The sequence below is a fragment of the Neoarius graeffei genome, chromosome 5 (genome assembly GCF_027579695.1).
Source record: "Neoarius graeffei isolate fNeoGra1 chromosome 5, fNeoGra1.pri, whole genome shotgun sequence".
NCBI lineage: Eukaryota > Metazoa > Chordata > Actinopteri > Siluriformes > Ariidae > Neoarius > Neoarius graeffei.
Window position 1 is genome coordinate 26,114,412 of NC_083573.1, and position 24,215 is coordinate 26,138,626.

The 24,215-nt window shown below is 40.2% G+C and overlaps 1 protein-coding gene across 1 annotated transcript in view; it reads right to left on the reverse strand.

Annotated features, from left to right (window-relative positions):
• The window catches only part of kcnn3 (potassium intermediate/small conductance calcium-activated channel, subfamily N, member 3), a 260,128-nt gene that overhangs the window by 176,224 nt on the left and 59,689 nt on the right, over positions 1–24,215 (reverse strand). Inside the window, exon 3 of the mRNA XM_060920461.1 lies at positions 21,183–21,278. Within this exon, the coding sequence (XP_060776444.1) occupies positions 21,183–21,278 (96 nt within the window). The remainder of the gene's footprint in view (positions 1–21,182; positions 21,279–24,215) is intronic.

Genomic DNA, 24,215 nt, shown 5'->3' on the forward strand with positions numbered 1-24,215 from the left:
TTAGGACTAGATAAGTATGCCTGGATGGTAACAAGAAGAGGGAAAGCAGTCAGAACTGAAGGGGTAGTGCTACCAGGTGGCAGAATAGGAGATGTGGAAGACAGCTACAAGTACCTTGGAATCCAGCAGGGAAATGTCAACCATGAAGAGGCTGCTAGGAAAGCAGCAACAGCCAAATACCTATGGAGGTTAAGGCAAGTCCTGAGAAGTCAGCTGAATAGGAAGAACAAGCCTGTACAGAGGTACTAATCATAGCTGCACAGGGACAGGCCCTAAGCACAAGATTGATAGAGGCAGAGGTCTACCACATGAGGCAGAACCCCAGGTGCAGACTGTGCAAAGATGCCCCCGAGACAATCCAGCACACAACAGCAGGGTGTATGATGCTAGCAGGAAGCACGTACATGGAACGCCATAACCAAGTGGCTGGTATAGTGTACAGAAACATCTGTGCTGAGTAGAAGTCCCAAGGTCAAAGTGGGACACACCTCCGAAGGTGGTTGAGAATGGCCAAGCTAAGATCCTGTGGCACTTCCAGATACAGACGGACAAACTGGTAATGGCTAACCAACCAGACATGGTAGTGATGGACAAACAAGAGAACAAGGCTGTGGTGATAGATGTGGCAATACCAAGTGACAATAACATCAGGAAAAAGGAACCTGAGAAGCTCAAGAAGTATCAAGGTTTGAAAGAAGAGCTAGAAAAGATGTGGAAGATGAAGACAACAGTGGTCCCCATGGTGATAGCAGCCCTTGGTGCAGTGACCCCCAAACTGGGAGAGTGGCTTCAACAGATCCCAGGAACAACATCCAAGATCTCTGTCTAGAAAAGCACAGTTCTAGGAACAGCTAAGATACTGCACAAAACCCTCAAAATCCCAGACCTCTGGTAGAGGACCCGAGCTTGAGGGTAAAAATACCACCCAAAGGAGGGGCAAGTGGGGAATTTTTCTATACATACAAACATGCATACCTTCAGTGGTGCTTGAAAGTTTGTGAACCCTTTAGAATTTTCTATATTTCTGCATAAATATGACCTAAAACATCATCAGATTTTCACACAAGTCCTACAAGTAGATAAAGAGAACCCAGTTAAACAAATGAGACAAAAATATTATACTTGGTCATTTATTTATTGAGGAAAATGATCCAATATTACATATCTGTGAGTGGCAAAAGTATGTGAACCTCTAGGATTAGCAGTTAATTTGAAGGTGAAATTAGAGTCAGGTGTTTTCAATCAATGGGATGACAATCAGGTGTGAGTGGGCACCCTGTTTTATTTAAAGAACAGGGATCTACCAAAGTCTGATCTTCACAACACGTTTGTGGAACTGTATCATGGCACGAACAAAGGAGATTTCTGAGGACCTCAGAAAAAGCGTTGTTGATGCTCATCAGGCTGGAAAAGGTTACAAAATCATCTCTAAAGAGTTTGGACTCCACCAATCCACAGTCAGACAGATTGTGTACAAATGGAGGAAATTCAAGACCATTGTTACCCTCCCCAGGAGTGGTCGACCAACAAAGATCACTCCACGAGCAAGGCATGTAATAGTCGGTGAGGTCACAAAGGACCCCAGGGTAACTTCTAAGGAACTGAAGACCTCTCTTACATTGGCTAATGTTAATGTTCATGAGTCCATTTTTTGTTTAAAGGAGAAAGCCACTGCTCTCCAAAAAGAGCATTGCTGCTCATCTGCTGTTTGCTAAAAATCATGTGGAAAAGCCAGAAGGCTATTGGAAAAATGTTTTGTGGATGGATGAGACCAAAATAGAACTTTTTTGTTTAAATGAGAAGCGTTATGTTTGGAGAAAGGAAAACACTGTATTCCAGCATAAGAACCTTATCCCATCTGTGAAACATGGTGGTGGTAGTATCATGGTTTGGGCCTGTTTTGCTGCATCTGGGCCAGGACAGCTTGCCATCATTGATGGAACAATGAATTCTGAATTATACCAGCGAATTCTAAAGGAAAATGTTTAGGACATCTGTCCATGAACTGAATCTCAAAAGATGGTGGGTCATGCAGCAAGACAACGACCCTAAGCACACAAGTCATTCTACCAAAGAATGGTTAAAGAAGAATAAAGTTAATGTTTTGGAATGGACAAGTCAAAGTCCTGACCTTAATCCAATCAAAATGCTGTGGAAGGACCTGAAGCGAGCAGTTCATGTGAGAAAACCCACCAACATCCCAGAGTTGAAGCTGTTCTGTACAGAGGAATGGGCTAAAATTCCTCCAAGCTGGTGTGCAGGACTGATCAACAATTACCGGAAACATTTACAGTAGTTGCAGTTATTGCTGCACAAAGGGGGTCACACCAGATACTGAAAGCAAAGGTTCACATACTTTTGCCACTCACAGATATGTACTATTGAATCATTTTCCTCAACAAATAAATGACCAAGTATTATAATTTTGTCTCATTTGTTTAACTGGGTTCTCTTTATCTACTTTTAGGACTTGTGTGAAAATCTGATGATGTTTTAGGTCATATTTCTGCAGAAATATAGAAAATTCTAAAGGGTTCATAAACTTTCAAGCACCACTGTACATACTGTCATGGAATTTTTAGTATGGCCCTGTGTGTGTTAGGGGTTCATGACCCATTGCTGTGAATTTTTTTTCCCCTGTTTTAGAGATGATCTGAACAAGCTCTACGGAGACATATCTGCAGTTGCAGTCCACACACTGAGTGAGGCAAAGGACACAAAAAGGAAGTTCACCATTGGGATTGAACAATTTGGTGAGAGAAAAATTATTGTGTGCTATTTTTTACTAAAATTACTAATTTATTAATCTGCTCATCTGGGGAAAGATTGTAGTGAGGAATCTTGAATTGCGTAGCGATGCATATATATGAATGGGTACATATATATTAAGAGAAAAGGTCCACTGTTCTTTAAACTAAGTTTTGTGGAAATCTTGCCTGTATTTTGATGAAGATACAGTATTGGTGTGGCCACACATGTCTGGGACACGGTACGGGGAATAAACTTTCACATTCCAGATAGCAGGCAACAAATAATAGAGTATTATTGGATTGGCATAATATTGATGTAAAATAGGACAAAAAGGGGTCCAAGCAAGAGAAAGGTTCGGTTCCACTACCATGGAACCCATAAAAATAATATTATTTTTATGACCACCAATTATGAACTGGAGTCGTATTCCCAGTTCAGATTTTGGGTAGAGAAGTGTGGGTTCCCTGAAGGGGGAAGTTTTAGTTTGAAGTAATTAAATGCACTCAGAGATGGATTGAAGCAAGTTGAACAAGATAATGAGAAATGTAAAAAAAAACCCACAAAAAAACGATAAAGTATGTATAGATTGGCCCGCCTTTGACATGGATGGCAGAAGCGCGGACAAGAAATATACGCTCACAACCACTAGAGAAAGGGGTCGCTGGTGCTACTGCTGCTTCTGCTCTCGCTCTGACTTCTCCCTCTTTTTCTTCCATGTTGTGTGTTAAGCAGGTTTCATCCTCCAGACTGTATCCAGACTTAGACTCATTAGACTCATGCCTGCCTCAGGCCCCTCCCCAGCAGGAAAATGTAGAAGTGCCACCAGAACAAGAACCACCACCATATCCAGCAGAGGCTGGGACAGCTTCTTCTCTTGTGGCAAACCACACCCGCAGCAAAAAGGGACTCAGAGCCATGGGAGGAGAGAAGACTGGAGAGCAGCTGCGAGTCTTCTCCGCTGAATTTAAGCCCAAGTCCTTTGAGCTCTGGTGCATCTATGCATTGCAGCTGGGCCTGGACATGCACACCTGAAGAATGCCTGGCTGAATGGTATGAGGCCGGAGCTCTCTTGAGCATGCAAAGACAGCTGCATCACCTGGGAAATGTGCAGAATAACAGAACTAATTAGCCAAACGATGCACACAGAGAAGAGGGGCAAAAGAACGGACTGAAAAGGCTAACAGAAAGAAAGAAGACACTCTGCACAAAGTCATGCTCACCATGGTCCAAACCCACCCTGAGCATCCACACGCTGGACGTGGGAGAGGACAGGGTCATGGCAGAGGCAGGGGAAGAGGATGGAACATGGGTGGCCAACTAGGATGGTACAACTGTGGCAAAATGGGGCATTGGGCAAGGGATTGCCTTGAAGCAAATACAAACAGGCGGGCGCACGACGGCAGTGACTGACTAGGAGACACTCCTTCATCTTCTTTCTCTCTCTCTCTCTCTCTCTCTCTCTCTCTCTTTCTGCCCTCTTGCAATGAAAAAATTCTTGCTGCACTTTCTACAAATTTACCTATCTCGCTTTCCTGCAATGAAGACATGCTTGCTGAATCATCCCCTGATTCTGCTGATTCCTTTATACTACTTACTGACGCGATTGCTCACCTGGAACAGAAACAGATGAAGATGGTGGGTACATATGCACAGTACACAGATTCTGATTATCTTAAGATGCCTATGTAGGTTTTACTGAGCATCTTGCAAAACCAGCCACAGTTCTTCTGGACACTTTGACTGTCACACTTGCTTCTTAATTTTGCACCAAAACCCAGTAGCCTTCATTATGTTTTCTTTTTTTAATCTGAAAAGTGATCTCTTATGTAATATGCTGCTCGGATACAATTTTTTTTCTGTAACATTTAATTTTGTGCTGGAAAATGAACATTTGGAACTCTAAAATGTTTTTTGTACTGACTTAATGTAGAAGTCATAAAATAGAAATCTATAACAAAGTTTGTATTTAGGCAGTGCCTAAAAGCGGGGCTCCTGATGGTGGTATGAGCAAAATATTTGCAAGGGCACAAAATCAACCTGAATAGAATAATAATATTATAGCATATGAACCATCGAATTGTGTAGTGCATTTCATGTCAGTAAATTGCTGCATTGTCTTGTGACAGTGACACCAATAATGAGATATGCATTGCAGTTACAAATACATATTTATTCCTTTCTTTGACAACACATGCCATGCACCAGAAACAACACCATGACGTTTATTATGGTGTGATGCTGCTGGGTGCCTGGTGGACAGCAGTGAACCAGCAGTGCTTTCACTTTACATCATTACTATATAATTACCATCGGATATTATCAGACATAAGAACTAATCAATATCGAGTCGCAGTAGTTTTAGATTATCTAAAACTAAGGAAAGATGCTCATAATTGCTATTGAACTATATAATAATTATGTTTATATGAGTGTGCAGAGTAATAAATCATTCAGGTTAAAAAAAAAAGCAAACAATACAAAGATACATTGCCTGCTATGAAAAGACCTTCAGGGGGGAAAAAAACTACTGGAAAACATCCTTCTCGCCCGAATGCAACATATGAGCTCCGAGGATTAGAGCTGCAATCTTAATATTTCAAACTTGATGTCAAACAGTTGTCTGGTAATAACTGTCAATTGTCCAACAACTTAGTAGACTAATAAAACTGTTTTAGCTTGATTTATATGAAACTGTCATGAATATTTTCCGTAAAATGCGTTAGTAAATAATCCCATGTTATTTCTTTAAAAGGCAAATTAAAAATAAGCACTGGATAAAAACCCATCTATCTTATGTAAATAAAGACACAAATTTCATTATCTGGTGGTCAAGTGTTTATGAGAGACATTGCCTTGCACTTATAATCGGGTTCCTTGTGGTGGTTCACATTTGTCATTCGTACGTTCGCAAAAACCCATCAAAAATCAGGTCAATACATTACCATATTCTCTTAAGTATGGAGCTCCACTAGTAATAAGCCCTGTATGTTGCTGTATAATGTTGCTAAGTCAATTTTTTTTTTCCTGTTCTCTTTTTCTATTTATGGCAATATATGTAATAATCATATATCACAAACTCAACATACAATAAGTACATCATACATTACATGCTTGTGTGTCAGTTTCAACACACTAAATACTAAACAGGATTATTGCAACACCACCATTATTCTAAATCCTATGAGTCACTGTCAAGAAAAATACATTTCCATTATTAATCATTTATTATTAACAACCCTATTTATTCTGTACACAGCAGTCTTTTTATTAGGATAAACCCAAGTGGGGATTTTAATCAACTGTAATGCCTTGCACACTGCAGACTTGTTCTGATACAATTGTCTTCATGTACAGTGCCTTGCAAAAGTCTTCACCCCCCTTGGCTTTTTACCTATTTTGTTACATTACAACCTGTAATTTAAATGTTTTTTTTTTTATCTGAATTTTATGTAATGGATCGACACAAAATAGTCTAAGTTGGTGAAGTGAAATGAGGAAAAAAATATATTTTAAAAATTTTAAATTAAAAACTGAAAATTGGCATGTGCATATGTATTCACCCCCTTTGCTATGAAGCCCCTAAAAAGTTCTGACGAAGAACAACAGCAACTTTTATTCATCAAACACTTGTGAAATTCCTCTCTGCATTTAACCCATCTGAAGCAGTGAACACACACATGCACATACCCAAAGCAGTGGGTAGCCATGCTAACAACACCCAGGGAGCAGCTGGGAGTTAGGTGCCTCGCACAAGGGCACCTCAGCCCAAGGCCATTCCATATTAAACTAACCACATGTCTTTGAACTGTGGGGTAAACTGGAGCACCTGGAGGAAACCCACGCAGACATGGGGAGAACTTGAAAACACACAGAAAGGCCCCCGCCGGCTGCTGGGCTCGTACCCAGAACCTTCTTGCTGTGAGGCAACCATGCTAACCACTTACACCACCATACTGCCCTTTGGTGCAACCAATTATCTTCAGAAGTCACATAATTAGTGAAATAAAGTCCACCTGAGGTGCAATCGAAGTGTCACATGATCTGTCAGTATATATACACCTTTTCTGAAAGGCCCCAGAGGCTGCAACACCACTAAGCAAGAGGCACCACTAACCAAACAACACCATGAAGACTAAACAGTGCTCCAAACAAATCAGGGACAAAGTTGTTGAGAAGTACAAGTCAGGGTTGGGTTATAAAAAAAATCCAAATCTTTGATGATCCCCCAGAGCACCTTCAAATCTATCATCATCAAATGGAAAGAACATGGTACCACAACAAACCTGGCAAGAGAGGGCCGCCCACCACAATTCATGGACCGGGCAAGGAGGGCATTAATCAGAGAGGCAGCACAGAGACCAAAGGTACAGTGATGCTTGAAAGTTTGTGAACCCTTTAGAATTTTCTATATTTCTGCATAAATATGACCTAAAACATCATCAGATTTTCACACAAGTCCTAAAAGTTGATAAAGAGAACCCAGTTAAACAAATGAGACAAAAATATTATACTTGGTCATTTATTTATTGAGGAAAATGATTCAATATTGCATATCTGTGAGTGGCAAAAGTATGTGAACCTTTGCTTTCAGTATCTGGTGTGACCCCCCCCTTGTGCAGCAATAATTGCAACTAAACGTTTCTGGTAACTGTTGATCAGTCCTGCACACCGGCTTGGACGAATTTTAGCCCATTCCTCCGTACAGAACAGCTTCAACTCTGGGATGTTGGTGGGTTTCCTCACACGAACTGCTCGCTTCAGGTCCTTCCACAACATTTCGATTGGATTAAGGTCAGGACTTTGACTTGGCCATTCCAAAACATTAACTTTATTCTTCTTTGACCATTCTTTGGTAGAATAACTTGTGTGCTTAGGGTCGTTGTCTTGCTGCATGACCCACCTTCTCTTGAAATTCAGTTCATGGACAGATGTCCTGACATTTTCCTTTAGAATTCGCTGGTATAATTCAGAATTCATTGTTCCATCAATGATGGCAAGCTATCCTGACCCAGATGCAGCAAAACAGGCCCAAACCATGATACTACCACCACCATGTTTCACAGATGGGATAAGGTTCTTATGCTGGAATGCAGTGTCTTCCTTTCTCCAAACATAATGCTTCTCATTTAAACCAAAAAGTTCCATTTTGGTCTCATTCATCCACAAAACATTTTTCCAATAGCCTTCTGGCTTTTCCACGTGATCTTTAGCAAGCTGCAGATGAGCAGCAATGCTCTTTTTGGAGAGCAGTGGCTTTCTCCTTGCAACTCTGTCATGCACACCATTGTTGTTCAGTGTTCTCCTGATGGTGGACTCATGAACATTAACCATTGTGAGAAAGGCCTTCAGTTACTTAGAAATTACCCTGGGGTCCTTTGTGACCTCGCCGACTATTATATGCCTTGCTCTTGGAGTGATCTTTGTTGGTCGACCACTCCTGGGGAGGGTAACAATGGTCTTGAATTTCCTCCATTTGTACACAATCTGTCTGACTCTTTAGAGATGATTTTGTAACCTTTTCCAGCCTGATGAGCATCAACAATGCTTTTTCTGAGGTCCTCAGAAATCTTCTTTGTTCGTGCCATGATACAGTTCCACAAACGTGTTGTGAAGATCAGACTTTGATAGATCCCTGTTCTTTAAATAAAACAGGGTGCCCATTCACACCTGATTGTTATCCCATTGATTGAAAACACCTGACTCTAATTTCACCTTCAAATTAACTGCTAATCCTAGAGGTTCACATACTTTTGCCACTCACAGATATGTAATATTGGATTATTTTCCTCAATAAATAAATGACCAAGTATTATATTTTTGTCTCATTTGTTTAACTGGGTTCTCTTTATCTACTTTTAGGACTTGTGAAAATCTGATGATGTTTTAGGTCATATTTATGCAGAAATATAGAAAATTCTAAAGGGTTCACAAACTTTCAAGCACCACTGTAACCCTGAAGGAGCTGCAGAGTTCCACAGCAGAGACTGGAGTATCTGTCCATAGGACCACAATAAGCCGTACCATCCACAGAGCTGGGCTTTATGGAAGAGTGGCCAGAAAAAAAGCCATTACTTAAAGATAAAATAGGAAAGAATGTTTTGAGTTTGCCAAAAGGCATGTGGGAGACTCCCCAAATGTATGGAGGAAGGTGCTCTGGTCAGATGAGACTAAAATTGAACTTTTCGGCCACCAAGGAAAACATTATGTCTGGTGCAAACCCAACACATCTTATCACCACAAGAACACCATCCCCACAGTGAAACATGGTGGTGGCAGCAACATGCTGCGGGGATGTTTTTTCAGCAGCAGGGACTGGGAAACTGGTCAGAATCGAGGGAAAGATAGATGGTGCTAAATACAGCGATATTTTTGAGTAAAATCTGTTTCAGTCTGCCAGTGATTTGAGACTGGGACAGACATTCACCTTCCAGCAGGACAATGACCCTAAACATACTGCTAAAGCAACACTCGAGTGGTTTAAGGGGAAGCATTTAAATGTGTTGGAATGGCCTAGTCAAAGCCCAGACCTCAATCCAATTGAGAATCTGTGGTCAGACTTGAAGATTGCTATTCACCAGTGGGACCCATCCAACTTGAAGGAGCTGGAGCAGTTTTGCCTTGAGAAATGGGCAAAAATCCCAATGGCTAGATGTGGCAAGCTCATAGAAACTTATCCAAAGCGAATTGCAGCTATAATTGCCGCAAAAGGTGGCTCTACAAAGTACTGACATTAGGGGGGTGAATAGTTATGCACGTTGAAGTTTTCTGTTATTTTGTCCTATTTGTTGTTTGCTTCAAAATAAAAAAAAAATTCACATCTTCAAAATTGTAGGCATATTCTGTAAATGAAATGATGCAAACCCTCAAACAATCCATTTTAATTCCAGGTTGTGAGGCAACAAAACCCGAAAAATGCCAAGGGGGTGAATACTTTTGCAAGGCACTGTAAAAAGAACATTTACATTAACATTTTTAATTTAAACACTCAAACAAACAATATAAACAGTATAAACACTCTAGATAAGAACTAGACATAGACTAAACACTCATATATACATACATACACACACGTAAGTTGGTGCAAATAAACAAACAGTCAAGGGCACTTGAGGTATAGCAGGTAAACATGAAATAAGCAGTATAAACAAACTAGCAGCTGTTAAGGTGAGGTAGTGCGGAATAGTGCAAAAAATAATTAACATTTATTTCTCTATTACTTTTCAACAGTATTGTGGCTGACAACTTCTATAATTTATTGGTGGTTTTTAAACAGGAATTTGTGCCTCATGCAGAGTACATTTGTTAGCTGGTTCCAGGCACTATTTGCATGATTAGTTAGCAAATTAAGTATTAATTTCAAGAGGCACAGGAAGAACAGATTGTCGCTGCATCAAGCTGTAGTGTTTTGCACTGCATCTCACTATATGGGCATCTAGCTTCGAGGGGTAATTTATCTCTTAATGACAAACATGATATTGATATTGACTCAGGACGCCACTACTTTGTTTTGTTTTATTTTCTATCCGATTATCATCCAATTTCTGTCATGCCTCTTCTGTCGAAATTTCTTCTGTCTAACCAAGCATGCTGTTAATCTTCATGTTAATTTTAGCATTGTTAACAGTGTGTCCAAACGTTTGACTGGTATTGGATATTGCATTTCAGTGGCCCCAAGGTGGCTTGCACACACTTTGCAAATACTCTGGACTAATATGTCACTCGAATGATGTTAAAACGGAGGAAGCCGTTTGTATTCCACAGCTATTGGAATGTAGAAATATGCATCTTTTGGATTTTGTACCAATAGTGTTTGTTCATCACTTGCATCATATACATAGCAGAAGAAATGTGAGTTGTTTTAAGAAGACATTTAGGTTTCTAAGATCCAAAAGGGAATAGATTCCACTGAACTCTTGTAGTATCAGAAAATACCTTTCAAAGAGCTTAGCCAGGAGGTCGGGCCCATGTTTTCTCTCTACTACAGTACTTGCTTCTCTATTAATGGCTTTATTTGTGCAAGTGGCCTGGATCTAATGCAGTGGGATGTGCCATTGTGTTGGTGGTTTACAGTGAAACCGTAAACGCTGTTGTGGTTTTTGAAACCCAGCTTTGCAATGACAACAGAAAGGGGACCTAAAGCCTCACTCACAACCCGCCGTACATGCTGCTATGGGCGGTCTACGGTAAAAAAAAAATTGGCAAAACCGTGCTTGAGGCTTGCGGGACACTTGCGTGTGTTCAGCACCGTAGAAGGTCACAGACTGCCTGTGGAGACTTTTGGTCCTACACATGCAAATTCTATGGGTCTTGCGACAAATCAAGAACACATACACTACGTACGGGACCCGTACTCTTTTTGTATGCCTGAACCAAGTCAGCAGCGCGGCTAGTAGGGGCTTTTTGCGATGACAGTAAGACGCATGAGTGACACACGGTCATTGTATGAGTGACATGCCTCAGAAATACTATACAAGTATCCACACCTGCTGTTTGTGTGGTGTGCAAGACAGAAGTACATCTCACTTTCTACCCCTATGTGTGGTGTGCACGCAGCGCACACGACCTGCACACAGTGCACGCGACCTGCATGCAGCGCACGCAACCTGCACACGACACGAGGGGCAAGACTCTGGGTATATGGGTCCATCTCAGAAACTGGTCTCTCATTTGGGACATTATGGTCAAAAAATAAATTTTCTAATTTTACTTTTTTTTTTTTGCATTTACCTAACAATGTTTTTTTGTCATGTTTAATAAGAATAAAGATAGTATCTTGCTTTATCTGGCCTCCACTGTGGAAAAATGTTTTGATTACAATTCAAATGCTTTTGTAAAATTGATTTACATATAAAATAACTACATCATGAAGAATTAAAGCTCCTCCTTCACAGATGAGTGAAAATATTGAATAAATTTCCTCTTTTTGATTACCTGGGTTAAAAATGCCAAGTTATGATGACTGAATTGATTATTCATTTAAATAGGAATAATATGATACATTTTGGGTATCTGATATGGCGATCAAAGGACACAATGGAAAAATCAAGAACAGACCAGAAAGATGAGAATAACGGCAATGGTAAAAGAACAGCGACTGTACCGGCTGAAGGTCGCGCGGGTCTCTGCTGCGGCGCGCGAGCAACGGGACATCACTACCGCACCGGATGGAGCGCGAGGCGGGGGCGGGGCAAAATGACTGGCCGTAGATTCTATCAAAAGTTCGATCTAAATTGACCATGGTTGCAAAATATTGGCCAAAAATACGCAAACACTACAAAATATGAAAGTAAGATGAAAAAGAAACATTCTATTCCCTTATACTGCAAGACTAAAACAAAATAAAACTGTCAAAACTCACCTTTTCAGTGATGTCCGACCAGATCACTCTTGTAACAGAAAGACCGCAAATGGAAGCACGATCAACTTCTAACTGTTGGAGTGGAAAATTCCATTCTATACATGCAAATTGTTAATGTGTGTCCTTCCCCGCACACAAATAACACGCTACAGTAAAAAATAGACCACAACTCATTTTATAGCTCAGAAATTCATACAAGACCAGCTACTATCGTAACATATTCTGTAAGAAACATATTCTATACCTAACTTTCAGCTTTTGTTTTAAAAAACAAAATCACAGATTTATAACTAAATTTTTATATGGCGCAGTGATTTTTAAGTTACTACTTTTGGTGAGGTTAAGTTACTACCTCACCAAAAGTTTAAGTTACTACCTTGACCCTGAGGCTTTCCGTTTAGATCAAAACACACGATTGTATTGGTTTTGGGTATGCGGAAAATGGAGTTGCAATGGTGACCAAATATTTTGGATGATGTTTTATTACGGTTATGATTATTCTGTGAGCGCACCAATCCTTAGGTGTATAAAGTTACAACTTAAAATACAATTAGTGATAACTGTAGACTTTTCAGTGGACTACAACCTTTTTAAGGGAATGCAATGTCGTCAACCATTTATCATGTCCCAGATCAAGCCGCCATTTTTCCACAAATTTGCAGAATTTTTGCCAAATTCTGAATAGACTATTCACATAAAACATTTAGTTTTATCTGTATTATTTCTTTTATAATTTTATTTCAAATTAAAACCAACGTCACCATTCAAAACCGTATAGTTTATTGACTGTGAGTATATTTAGTGGGGTACCCCCACAGTACCCAGTTTCTGAGACAGACCCATATATATTGGGGAACTGATCGTGTAGCATTGTAGAAAGGAATAAGACCACCTCATTTGCTGTTTTTATTTGAGTATATGTTAATTTACCATGCAAACGTCAAATAATAAAACATGAGTATAAGGAAATAACGCATTTTCACTGTAAAAAATCCCAACTAAATAGCCCAGCAGTTTGAGCACTGAAACACACTCTGACTCCGAGCTATTGTCCTGCTCCTACTCCTGCTGCGTGGTGGGACGGGGTATCGGGATGGCCTTGTCCTTATCACTGAGCATGGCACAATGGCCTGACAGCAATGATGGGATTGCAGTGTCCTCACTTCTGGGCGTCGTTAGCTGAAACATACATGAAATCAGCATATATAATATTAATTACATAAGCATATAGATACTGAAATGAATGTTTAAAGCATGTGTATTTACCTGTGAAAATACCTCTGGCGTGCCTTCTGCCAGCTTGAAGGCATACTCCTCCCTGTCCATGCAGGGCTCGCCGGTGCTGCTGCCATCATCATCATCAAATTCTTCCTCCTCCTCCCCCTCTGCTGTTTCAGGCTGGGTTACTTCACTTTTGCTCGCTTCTTCTTGGGTCCCATTTTCTAAACTTTAAACTGAAAATGTTTAAATTTTTCCCATAAACTATCCAATGTTCTTCAGTCGAAAGACAGATGCAGAATGCTGCAGACACGCTGGTTTTATACTCACTCCTGGCTTGTATCACACGCAAGTTATGAGTGATTATAACGTGCTAATCACATGCATCACACACGCTTCACAAGTGCGGCCTGAACTCATAGCGCAGGAAACTGGTAAAATGCAAGTCTCACACACTCCACACACTGAACACGTGCGTCAGATATACGCTTTCCATGAGCTAACGGCGCAATTTTTCCCATGTCTCGAGGAAGTCAGGTGTGCAACCTGTACTTGACAAGTACTTTGCCCGTACTCCTCCCCCAAACTGTACCCCGGGTTCACCGCGACCCTGCGGCACAGCTGCGAGCTACCAAACCCTGCGACCCGTGCATATCCAAAACACTTACGGCGGGTTGTGAGTGAGGCTTAAAGTGCATATCACGAGTAAATTCAGGAGCAAGATCAATGTAATTCTCCTATTTTATATTAAACTTTGGTCAAATATCTGTCACATTTTGCATTTTGTGCAATTTTTTTACCTTGCGCAATACCAGAAAAATTCAGTTGAAACCAAGCCATTTGAGGTGAATTGGTCCGCCTCTGAAAAACTTGCCATTTGGATTTCCCGGGAAACGTTGATTTTCGTGACATCATCTGCGGGACGCCTCCCTCTGAATCCTACGTCAGCGCTGGTTTGTTTATGAGAAAGCGACCTGGTGGGTTTCTGCAAATTTCTTCAACGTTATTGCATAATTATTCAAATGGTTAACAGATGTATCGTAGGAGGGTGTAGCAACACCAATCTTGATGGGATTAGTACTCATCGTTTTCCAAAAGACCGGACAATGAGAGAGAAATGGGAGCGCATGGTCTACACAGGCTGTGCACTGAAACTGTGCAAAGCTCACGCAACCTGCTGGCGCTTCCACAGATAACGTCACAAATCTGGCTCCAGACTCCCTTGGGATTTTTCCAGATGCGTTTTGTTATTTTATTTTTTTCTGCTGTAGACAGATGGCCTTGTGCAAAATTACCCTTCTGGATGAGTGTGTAAAGGGACATATTTTCATATAAAAAAAACCCCGAAATTGGTCCAGAATATGCACTTTAAAGCAACCTGCTGCTTCAAATTTGTAGTTTGTGTTTTAGACAGAAATTGAGGTGCTTAGCTTTCCACTTCTAGGGGGCAGAGCAGCTGAGCCTTCAGCTGCTACAGTGCCTACCTACAGTGCCCTCCAGGATTACTAGCACGCCTTGTAAAGATTAGTAAAAATAATTTTTAAAAATCCACCTTTTGGTGAAGTTGCTTCATCTCAAACTGAAAAAATGAGAAAACTCCAACCCAAAATGGGTATAAAAAATAGCTACTTGCCTGAAAAGGTCCATTTCTACTCTTAGGACAATAATAAAAAAGTGGACTCCAACTAGAACTGTTACAATCTTACCTGGAAGAAGACCCAAGTTAATTTTTCCCCCACGTACAGTGAGGAGGAGGGTAAGAGAGGCAAAAAAAAAAAAAAAAATCCCCAAGGATTACTGTTGGTGAATTACAAGAAAAAGTAAAATCTTGTGGTTTCCAAGTCTCCAAAACCACCATCAGACACAACCTCCATGCCAACAGATTATTTGTAAGATATGCCAGAAAAAAAGCCTTTTCTGTCAGTTTACCACAAACATAAGGGCCTGAAGTTTGTGAAATGCTACTACAGTCCTCCATTTCCATTTCCAGTTGAGAGTACACCGTGCGCATTCTGGCTGCCGCTTCTCACTGGAGCTTTTTATTTTATTTTCTCTTTTGTTTTTCTTTTTTGTGTTTGTGTAGTTTAATGTTTGTTTTTGTTTGAGTGTTTTGTCCACCGGTTGTGGTGTAGCTCCGCACCCAGTTTTGGGTGTTGGTTCCCTCCAGGCCTTGGTTCACCATGGGTGATGCCTGTGATCCTCACTATGGACTGAAGTGAGCTTGTTGCTCATTTTGACATTGTGGTTGTCCAGCGCTCTGTGCAGCAGTGCTTTAGTGCTTGGTGTGATGTTCCGAATGATGTTGCTCAGTGGCGTCGCGGCGGCTGTGTAGGTAGTTTGGGACATACCAGCGCTCTGCGTGGCGGTGCGTCTGTGCTCGCTTTGTGGATCCACGGCGTGGTGTTCCAAGTGTTGTTGCCCGGTGCCGTCGTGGCAGCTGTGCTGGTGGTGTGGGCCTTTGGGTGGGATTGTGGCTGCTACACCATTGGAATAACATCCTGACCTTTATTTGGTGGACTTTTTTTTTCCTATAATTGTAAGTGACCTTGGGTTTTAAGAAAGGCGCTATATAAATTGAAATTATTATTATTATTATTATTACAACTTTGACTGGAACTGTGTTCTATGGTCCAGTGAAACAAAAATGGAGCTTTTTGGCAATAAACACTCAAAGTGGGTTTGGTGTAAAAAGAAGGATGGCTATAATGAAAAGAACCCAATCCCAACTGTAACATATGGTGGAAGTTTTGGGGCTGCTTTTCCTCCAGAGGCCCTGAAAACCTTGTTAAGGTACATGCCATCATAGACTCCATGAAACACCAGGACATTTTAAATCAAAATCTGGCTAGGTTGTCATTGGATCTTCCAGCAGGACAGTGATCTGAAGCACATGTCCAAATCAACACAAAAATAGTTCACTGACCACAGAACCAAGCTTCTGCCATGGCCGTCTCAGTCCCCTTACCTGAACTTCATTGAAGACCTGTGGGCTGAGCTGAAGAGGAGAGAGCACAAGAGAGGGCCAAGGACCCTGGATGATCTGGAGAGATTGTGTAAAGAGGAATGGTCTCAGATGCCCTGTTCTGTATCTCCATCCTTATAAAATGTTATAGGAGAAGACTCAGTGCTGTTTTACTGGCAAAGGGATTTAATTTAATTACAAAGTGTTAAATGTAGGGGTGCCAATAATAGTGGCACATGTATTTTTGTTGAAAATAATTATTTCTTGATGAGGGATTTTCTCATCTCGAATAAATTTATTTCAATTAAAAGTTGGATTTTTCTTTTTTTTTTTTTGCAGTGTGAGATGAAGCGACTTCACCAAGAGGTGGATTTTTTAAACCATTTTTTTTTTTTACTAATCTTTACAAGGGGTGCCAATAATCGTGGAAGGCAATGTACCTTGTTTTCTAGCCTGTTCAGATTAGTGAAATTAACTGCAAATTCTTTACACCACTGAGGTTACCATGTTTTTCTTGAGTAGCTTTAATGTGGTGTTAATTTTTCAGCTGAATCTAGACCATCCTTTTAAAATGCTTTTAAGGCAAATAAATAAATAAGGCAATAAAAGTCATGGACTCAAAGCAAATAATATTTTGTGGGTATACTATGTTTTCATTTGTTGCATGAAAGTGGCAATTCAAGAAAAAGAAATAACACAACTAATTTGCTCATTTCCATGTGATAAAATCCAACAGAAAAGAAGACAAAAAATTAATAAAGACCTAACATATTGAGAATACATTATGTTGCATAGTCATAAAGTTGTATTCATGATAATCATGTTAATTTTCCATCTGTGCAAATTTGTTTCAATCTGGAATGCACCCTATAATTGGTTTATCAGCCTATTAACATGAATTAACACTACATTTGTGTACAGAAGATACTAATAATAACAGAGAAACAAAAAAGCTCAAATTTTTCAAATATATTTATCAAATATTGTGCTTGAACTGATCAGCACTGAGTTCTAAAGTAAGCAGACTTCTATTTTATGTCTACTGCTCTATTTCAGTTTACTCTTTCTGAGCTGAGCATATGTGTGGCTATGAGCTGAGTAAGAGAAGTGAGCTGAAAAGCTGCACTTTTCTTTTAAATTTTATCATACTGCTTGCTGACTGTCTGCTACAGAGATTGGTACACTGGTGCCAAAATCCTGGAGCTGCTCTGAGTATAAAGTATCTGAACATGAAAGAGTTATCTTGCCCACATAATCCAGTCACTAATCAACCTGCAGGAGCAGCAACATGAGGATCTCTTTCACATGCATACAGTGGTGCTTGGGCGGCACGGTGGTGTGGTGGTTAGCGCTGTCGCCTCACAGCAAGAAGGTCCTGGGTTCGAGCCCCGGGGCCGGCGAGGGCCTTTCTGTGTGGAGTTTGCATGTTCTCCCCGTGTCCGCGTGGGTTTCCTCCGGGTGCTCCGGTTTCCCCCACAGTCCAAAGACATGCAGGTTAGGTTAACTGGTGACTCTAAATTGACCGTAGGTGTGAATGTGAGTGTGAATGGTTGTCTGTGTCTATGTGTCAGCCCTGTGATGACCTGGCGACTTGTCCAGGGTGTACCCCGCCTTTCGCCCATAGTCAGCTGGGATAGGCTCCAGCTTGCCTGCGACCCTGTAGAAGGATAAAGCGGCTAGAGATAATGAGATGAGATGAGACAGTGGTGCTTGAAAGTTTGTGAACCCTTTAGAATTTTCTATATTTCTGCATAAATATGACCTAAAACAACATCAGATTTTCACACAAGTCATAAAAGTAGATAAAGAGAACCCAATTAAACAAATGAGACAAAAATATTATACTTGGTTATTTATTTATTTATTGAGGAAAATGATCCAATATTACATATCTGTCAGTGGCAAAAGTATGTGAACCTTTGCTTTCAGTATCTGATGTGACCCCTTTGTGCAGCAATAACTGCAACTAAATGCTTCCAGTAACTATTGATCAGTCCTGCACACCGGCTTGGAGGAATTTTAGTCCATTCCTCCATACAGAACAGCTTCAACTCTGGGATGTTGGTGGGTTTCCTCACATGAACTGCTCGCTTCAGGTCCTTCCACAACATTTCGATTGGCTTAAGGTCAGGACTTTACTTGGCCATTCCAAAACATTAACTTTATTCTTCTTTAACCATTCTTTGGTAGAACAACTTGTGTGCTTAGGGTCATTGTCTTGCTGCATGACCCACCTTCTCTTGAGATTCAGTTCATGGACAGATGTCCTTACATTTTCCTTTAGAATTCGCTGGTATAATACAGAATTCATTGTTCCATCAATGATGGCAAGCTGTCCTGGCCCAGATGCAGCAAAACAGGCCCAAACCATGATACTACCACCACTATGTTTCACAGATGGGATAAGGTTCTTATGCTGGAATGCAGTGTTGTCCTTTCTCCAAACATAACGCTTCTCGTTTAAACCAAAAAGTTCTATTTTGGTCTCATCCGTCCACAAAATATTTTTTCCAATAGCCTTCTGGCTTGTCCACGTGATCTTTAGCAAACTGCAGACAAGCAGCAATGTTCTTTTTGGAGAGCATTGGCTTTCTCCTTGCAACCCTTCCATGCACACCATTGTTGTTCAGTGTTCTCCTGATGGTGGACTCATGAACATTAACATTAGCTAATGTGAGAGAGGCCTTCAGTTGCTTAGAAGTTACCCTGGGGTCCTTTTTGACCTCGCTGACTATTACACGCCTTGCTCGTGGAGTGATCTTTGTTGGTCAACCACTACTGGGGAGGGTAACAATGGTCTTGAATTTCCTCCATTTGTACACAATCTGTCTGACTGTGGATTGGTGGAGTCCAAACTCTTTAGAGATGGTTTTGTAACCTTTTCCAGCCTGATGAGCATCAACAACACTTTTTCTGAGGTCCTCAGAAATCTCCTTCGTTCGTGCCATGATACACTTCCACAAACATGTGTTGTGAAGATCAGACTTTGATAGAGCCCTGTTCTTTAAATAAAACAGGATGCCCACTCACATGTGATTGTCATCCCATTGATTGAAAACACTTGACTCTAATTTCACCTTCAAATTAACTGCTAATCCTAGAGGTTCACATACTTTTGCCACTGACAGATATGTAACATTGGATCATTTTCCTCAACAAATAAATGACCAAGTCTAATATTTTTGTCTCATTTGTTTAACTGGGTTCTCTTTATCTACTTTTAGGACTTGTGTGAAAATCTGATGATGTTTTAAGTCATATTTATGCAGAAATATAGAAAACTCTAAAGGGTTCACAAACTTTCAAGCACCACTGTATGTAACAGCATGAATATGCCAAAATCACGGAAGCCCTGGCTGTGCATGGAGCCCTCCTCAGGAACCGCATTACACCCTCCATGTCCCCTGTGGCACCGCAAATGAGCTCCCTTGCCCTGTCCCAGATGATATACCAGAATGATGTTGAGGTATACATAGAAATCTTTGATGATATGACCTCAGTGTGTGGCTGGCTCAAGGACTAGTGACTTTAGATTCAAGCTCTGCTGACCAGGGAAGCCCAGCTGTGCTCGAGCAGTTTGGCTTGACTTCCAAAGGACATTGTAGGTGCTTTCTGGATCTGACTGTGGAGGAAGGAGATCAGTCCTTTGTCTTCACTCAGAGGCTTCTTGACTTGTACAGATGGTGGCTAAGGCATGACCCAAAGAAACCAAAGAAGTTGGTCGAACAAGTGGCACTAGAGTATTTCATTGCGTGATTTATGGCCATGGCAGCAGAGACAACCCTGCCGTTTGGGAAGAAAACTGCCAGGTGTGTTGGTGGACAGAAAAGGAAAAATCTTGGCATGTCACAGGTCTGTGCTTACAGTCTTGCCCAACCAAACTCTTCCCGTACTTTCAGTAACTTGTCTTTTTCTTTAATCCCCTCTGTGCCAGAGAATAGCTGATCTCCCAAAATCTGAATTGAAGCTCCGGCAAATTCTGTTGCAGGTGTGGAGGCTTCTTGCCTGGCTGTCCTCAAGAGGAGGTGGACTGATTGCTCCAGGTCTCTGCAGTCTCATGGTCCTCCACAGTCTAGAGGTGACATAGTGAGTATTGGTCAATACTCAAGGGGGTTCATATCATGGTATGGAGGATTCAGGATGTGCACAGACCCTGATTCACCAAAGCCTGATTTAAGATGTGAACTTGGTTAAGAGTTGGGAGGGAAAGTGTGGTGGATGGTGTTCATGAAGATGTGGATCATTATGACATGCTCAAATTTTAGTCCCAAAAGAGATCCTAACCTACCAAAACACACAATTTATGTCGTGTACATTACACAAGGTTTATGATTTACAAATTAAAGTAAAGCCATCCCCAATGGGTTAGGGGACGCTTAAATAAGACACTTCTGGAGTCTTTGGGTTGTTACCCTGGTTCTGCTGTGTTCTCGGAGCAACATATTCTTATGTTTGAAATTTTTGCGAATTAAATATATATATATTTTTTCACAATATTTGTGAATATGCAAAAAAGTGTTGAATAATGTGAAAAACTAACAGCACATGCAACTTTTAAAGGAATATAACAGCCATGTTGAGTCTGAGTGTCACATGACATTCGATAAGTGAACACAAAATTACAGAATCAGAACCACTAAGGTTTTGGTATCAATTTATATCCAGCAAATGTATGACTACATTGCTAGTTGCTGCAGTGATATGGACAATAAGTGGACTGCTATCTGGCCAAATAAGGCCTGTCCAGTTTTATTTCACATAAATACATTATTTTTCTATAACCAATGAAAATATCCATTTTTGGGAGTAAATTTTAATTCTTGAACCCAAGTGTAGATCGAGCATGGATGCGTATACATATGTTGGTGTGAGTGAGAGTGTGTATATTCTTACCTGCACCTCTCGAGCATGGTAAGCGATGATGAGCCCAAGGAGGATGATGGTAGACAGGCTGATAAGACATTTCAATGCCAGGGAATACATGGAGCTCTGCAAAAACACATCACACAGACACAGTTATCCACACAGAGTATATTCTAAAATATATACACATAAGTGCACGCACACACACACACACACACACACACAGTATCCTGTGGTTACTCTAATAGCCTCTATGATTGCTCCAGGCTCATAGTGATAAACGGAACATTTATGTCTGCACCACATATCAGCAGGAATCCAAATAAATCTCTCTCTCTCTCTCTCTCTCTCTCACACACACACACACACACACACACATCTAGCATCTCTCCCTCTGACAGAAGCCAAGGTGATCTATCACTTCTTGCCCAAGCCTCAAAGCTTTGTAGTTGAACTCCAGATAATATTAGAATGGCCACCTGTGGGTCTAATTTAATGCTCCGTACAAAAGCCATTACTCCACACACTCCATAGCACATGATGTTCTCAAATTCCTCTTGCTATGACACTCATGAAAGTAATCACCCCCTTTTGTTTTATGCTTTTTCTCCTTAAGGCATCATATTGCAGTTTCAAATTAAAATTATATTTCATGTAATTTCAAGTAATTCACTTAATGTACACACACACACACACACACACACACACACACAGTACTGTACAAAAGTCTTAAGCACCCTATTTTTTTTCATACAAATTTTGTGATAGATTTCTATTTTATGACCTCTACATAATTGAATCAGTACAAAAACATTTTAGAGTTCCAAATGTTCATTTTCCAGCACAAAATTAAATGTTACAGAAAAAAAATGCTTGTATCTGAGCAGCATATTACACACAAGACCACTTTTCAGATTAAAAAAGAAAACATAATGAAGGCTACTGGGTTTTGGTGCAAAATGAAGAAGCAAGTGTGACAGTCAAAGTGTCCAGAAGAACTGTGACTGGTTCTGCAAGATGCTCAGGAAAACCTACAGCTCATTTCCTTATAAAACTTCACTCATTGTACCTGAGACTACTATTTTTTTTTTTTTTAAAGCAAAGGGTCATCTCACACCAAATGTTGACTTTATTGTTTTTGGGTTTTTCTTGTGCTAAATCATGATTACAATCACCTGTTGACATTGCCTGTTTCAAATCATATAATCCTTAGTAGCCCTAAATTGTCCTGTCCCAACATTTTTTGGAATGTGTTGCAGGCCTGAAATGCAGGAATTCATTAATTTCATTTGTATATTAACAAATGAAATGAAGTTGATCAGACAAAACATGAAATATCTTAGGTTCATACTGTCTGTAATGAAATACAACTCAAAGTAAATTTAGAAATCACTGTTTTCCAACTTCTGATTTGGGATTGTAAATGAAAACAGGAAAGTTGGAATTCTATCATCTTGTATTCATCTTTTGTTCTCAAACCCAAATATCTGTTTATTTTTTAAATAATTCTAAGGAGTTCTAAATTCTTTATTACCTCGCCTTTGACGGAGTCCACCAGAGGGCGAGGTATTGTTTTCGGTGGGGTTTCTTTGTTTGTTTGTTTTTTTAATGATATTATGGGAAAACAGCTGGACCAATCTTCATGAAACTTTCAGGATAGATGGGCATCGGTCTCAAATAGAACCTCCAACATTTTGGGGGTCATCCGGTCAAGGTTTTTGTGGCTACTGCTTCATATACAGGCGGTAACCACTATGTCATCATGCTGTAAGAATGTAAGATTGTAACAATCATGCAGAACAGTAAGCAGTACAGTGTGTTCTGATTGGCTGACAGCAGCAAAGAATCAGAATCAGAACCATGTTTATTGGCCAAGTATGTTCATACACAAGGTCAAAATCAAGGTCAAAGTCACCAAAAAGGTCCAAATTGTTTTTTTGCAATATTTTCCTTCATATTCATCTTAAATGTGACCGGGTGAGGTTTGTTTTGCCTGACAACACTTGTTTTCTGTATTGAGTCACTTCAAAATGAGCAGAAAAAATTCCATTCTAAAATACTTGAACGTGATGTTGCAATACATTTGTGGAACAACTGTTTCCCAGTCTTTGTAAGAAAATTATATTACTACAGACTTACTCTTCTCCTTTGATAAAGCAAATGTGTTGCTCCTCACAGCACTTCTTGCAGTGGTTTTCCTGGATGTGTCTAACTATATAGCTAAATTAAATATGGAAAATCATCCATCTGGATAAACATCATGCATGCCACATACATCCAAAAGAGAGAGAGAAAGAGAGAGATTTCTTGCTCCTTTTGACCATAAATCAGAAGTACATGTATGCACATCAATCAATCAATCAATCAATAAGGCAGGAAATTATTGTATATAAATGGCATCCTTGCAGTGCATCACTGTCTACCTGAAATAATGTTTGCTCGTAGAGCTTTCAATCTCTATGGCACAAAAACACCAGTGTAATCCCATAATAGAACACTATATCTGCTGTATTAGCTGGGGTGACTGCAGGTCGAAATGTAAATAAATAAATTATTTATTATAAATAAATAAATACATACATACATACATACATACATCAAAAAAGTAAGCCAGAATCTACACAAAGGTCAAAATACCAACTGAACTGACAGCCAAAAGAGACAAACCAACAGAGCAAAAAATCAGGAAAACCAGAGCAAACATAATACATGGAAAAACCAAACCAACAGATAGATTAAATTATACAGGCTTAAAAAATGTTAGATCAGAAACTGGAAAGGTCCCATCTAGACAAGAAGGCTCTAGGTATATGTGGTAGAAATCCAGGATGAGGGTCAAAGAATTTCTGTCCACCCTACCTATACCATATCACTCTAAACACGCACATTATTATACTTGCCCTACCTGGCTTTTGACATGCAAGAGCCTGTGGATAGTATAAAATGATGTTCCCATCTCCTCAATGTCCAGTGGAAGGGAAGATGGTTATCAGTTGTAATGTCCTCAGAAAGTGGGCCTAGTTAGATGGATTTTTTTTTCAAGAGGAACACAAAACTATGGTG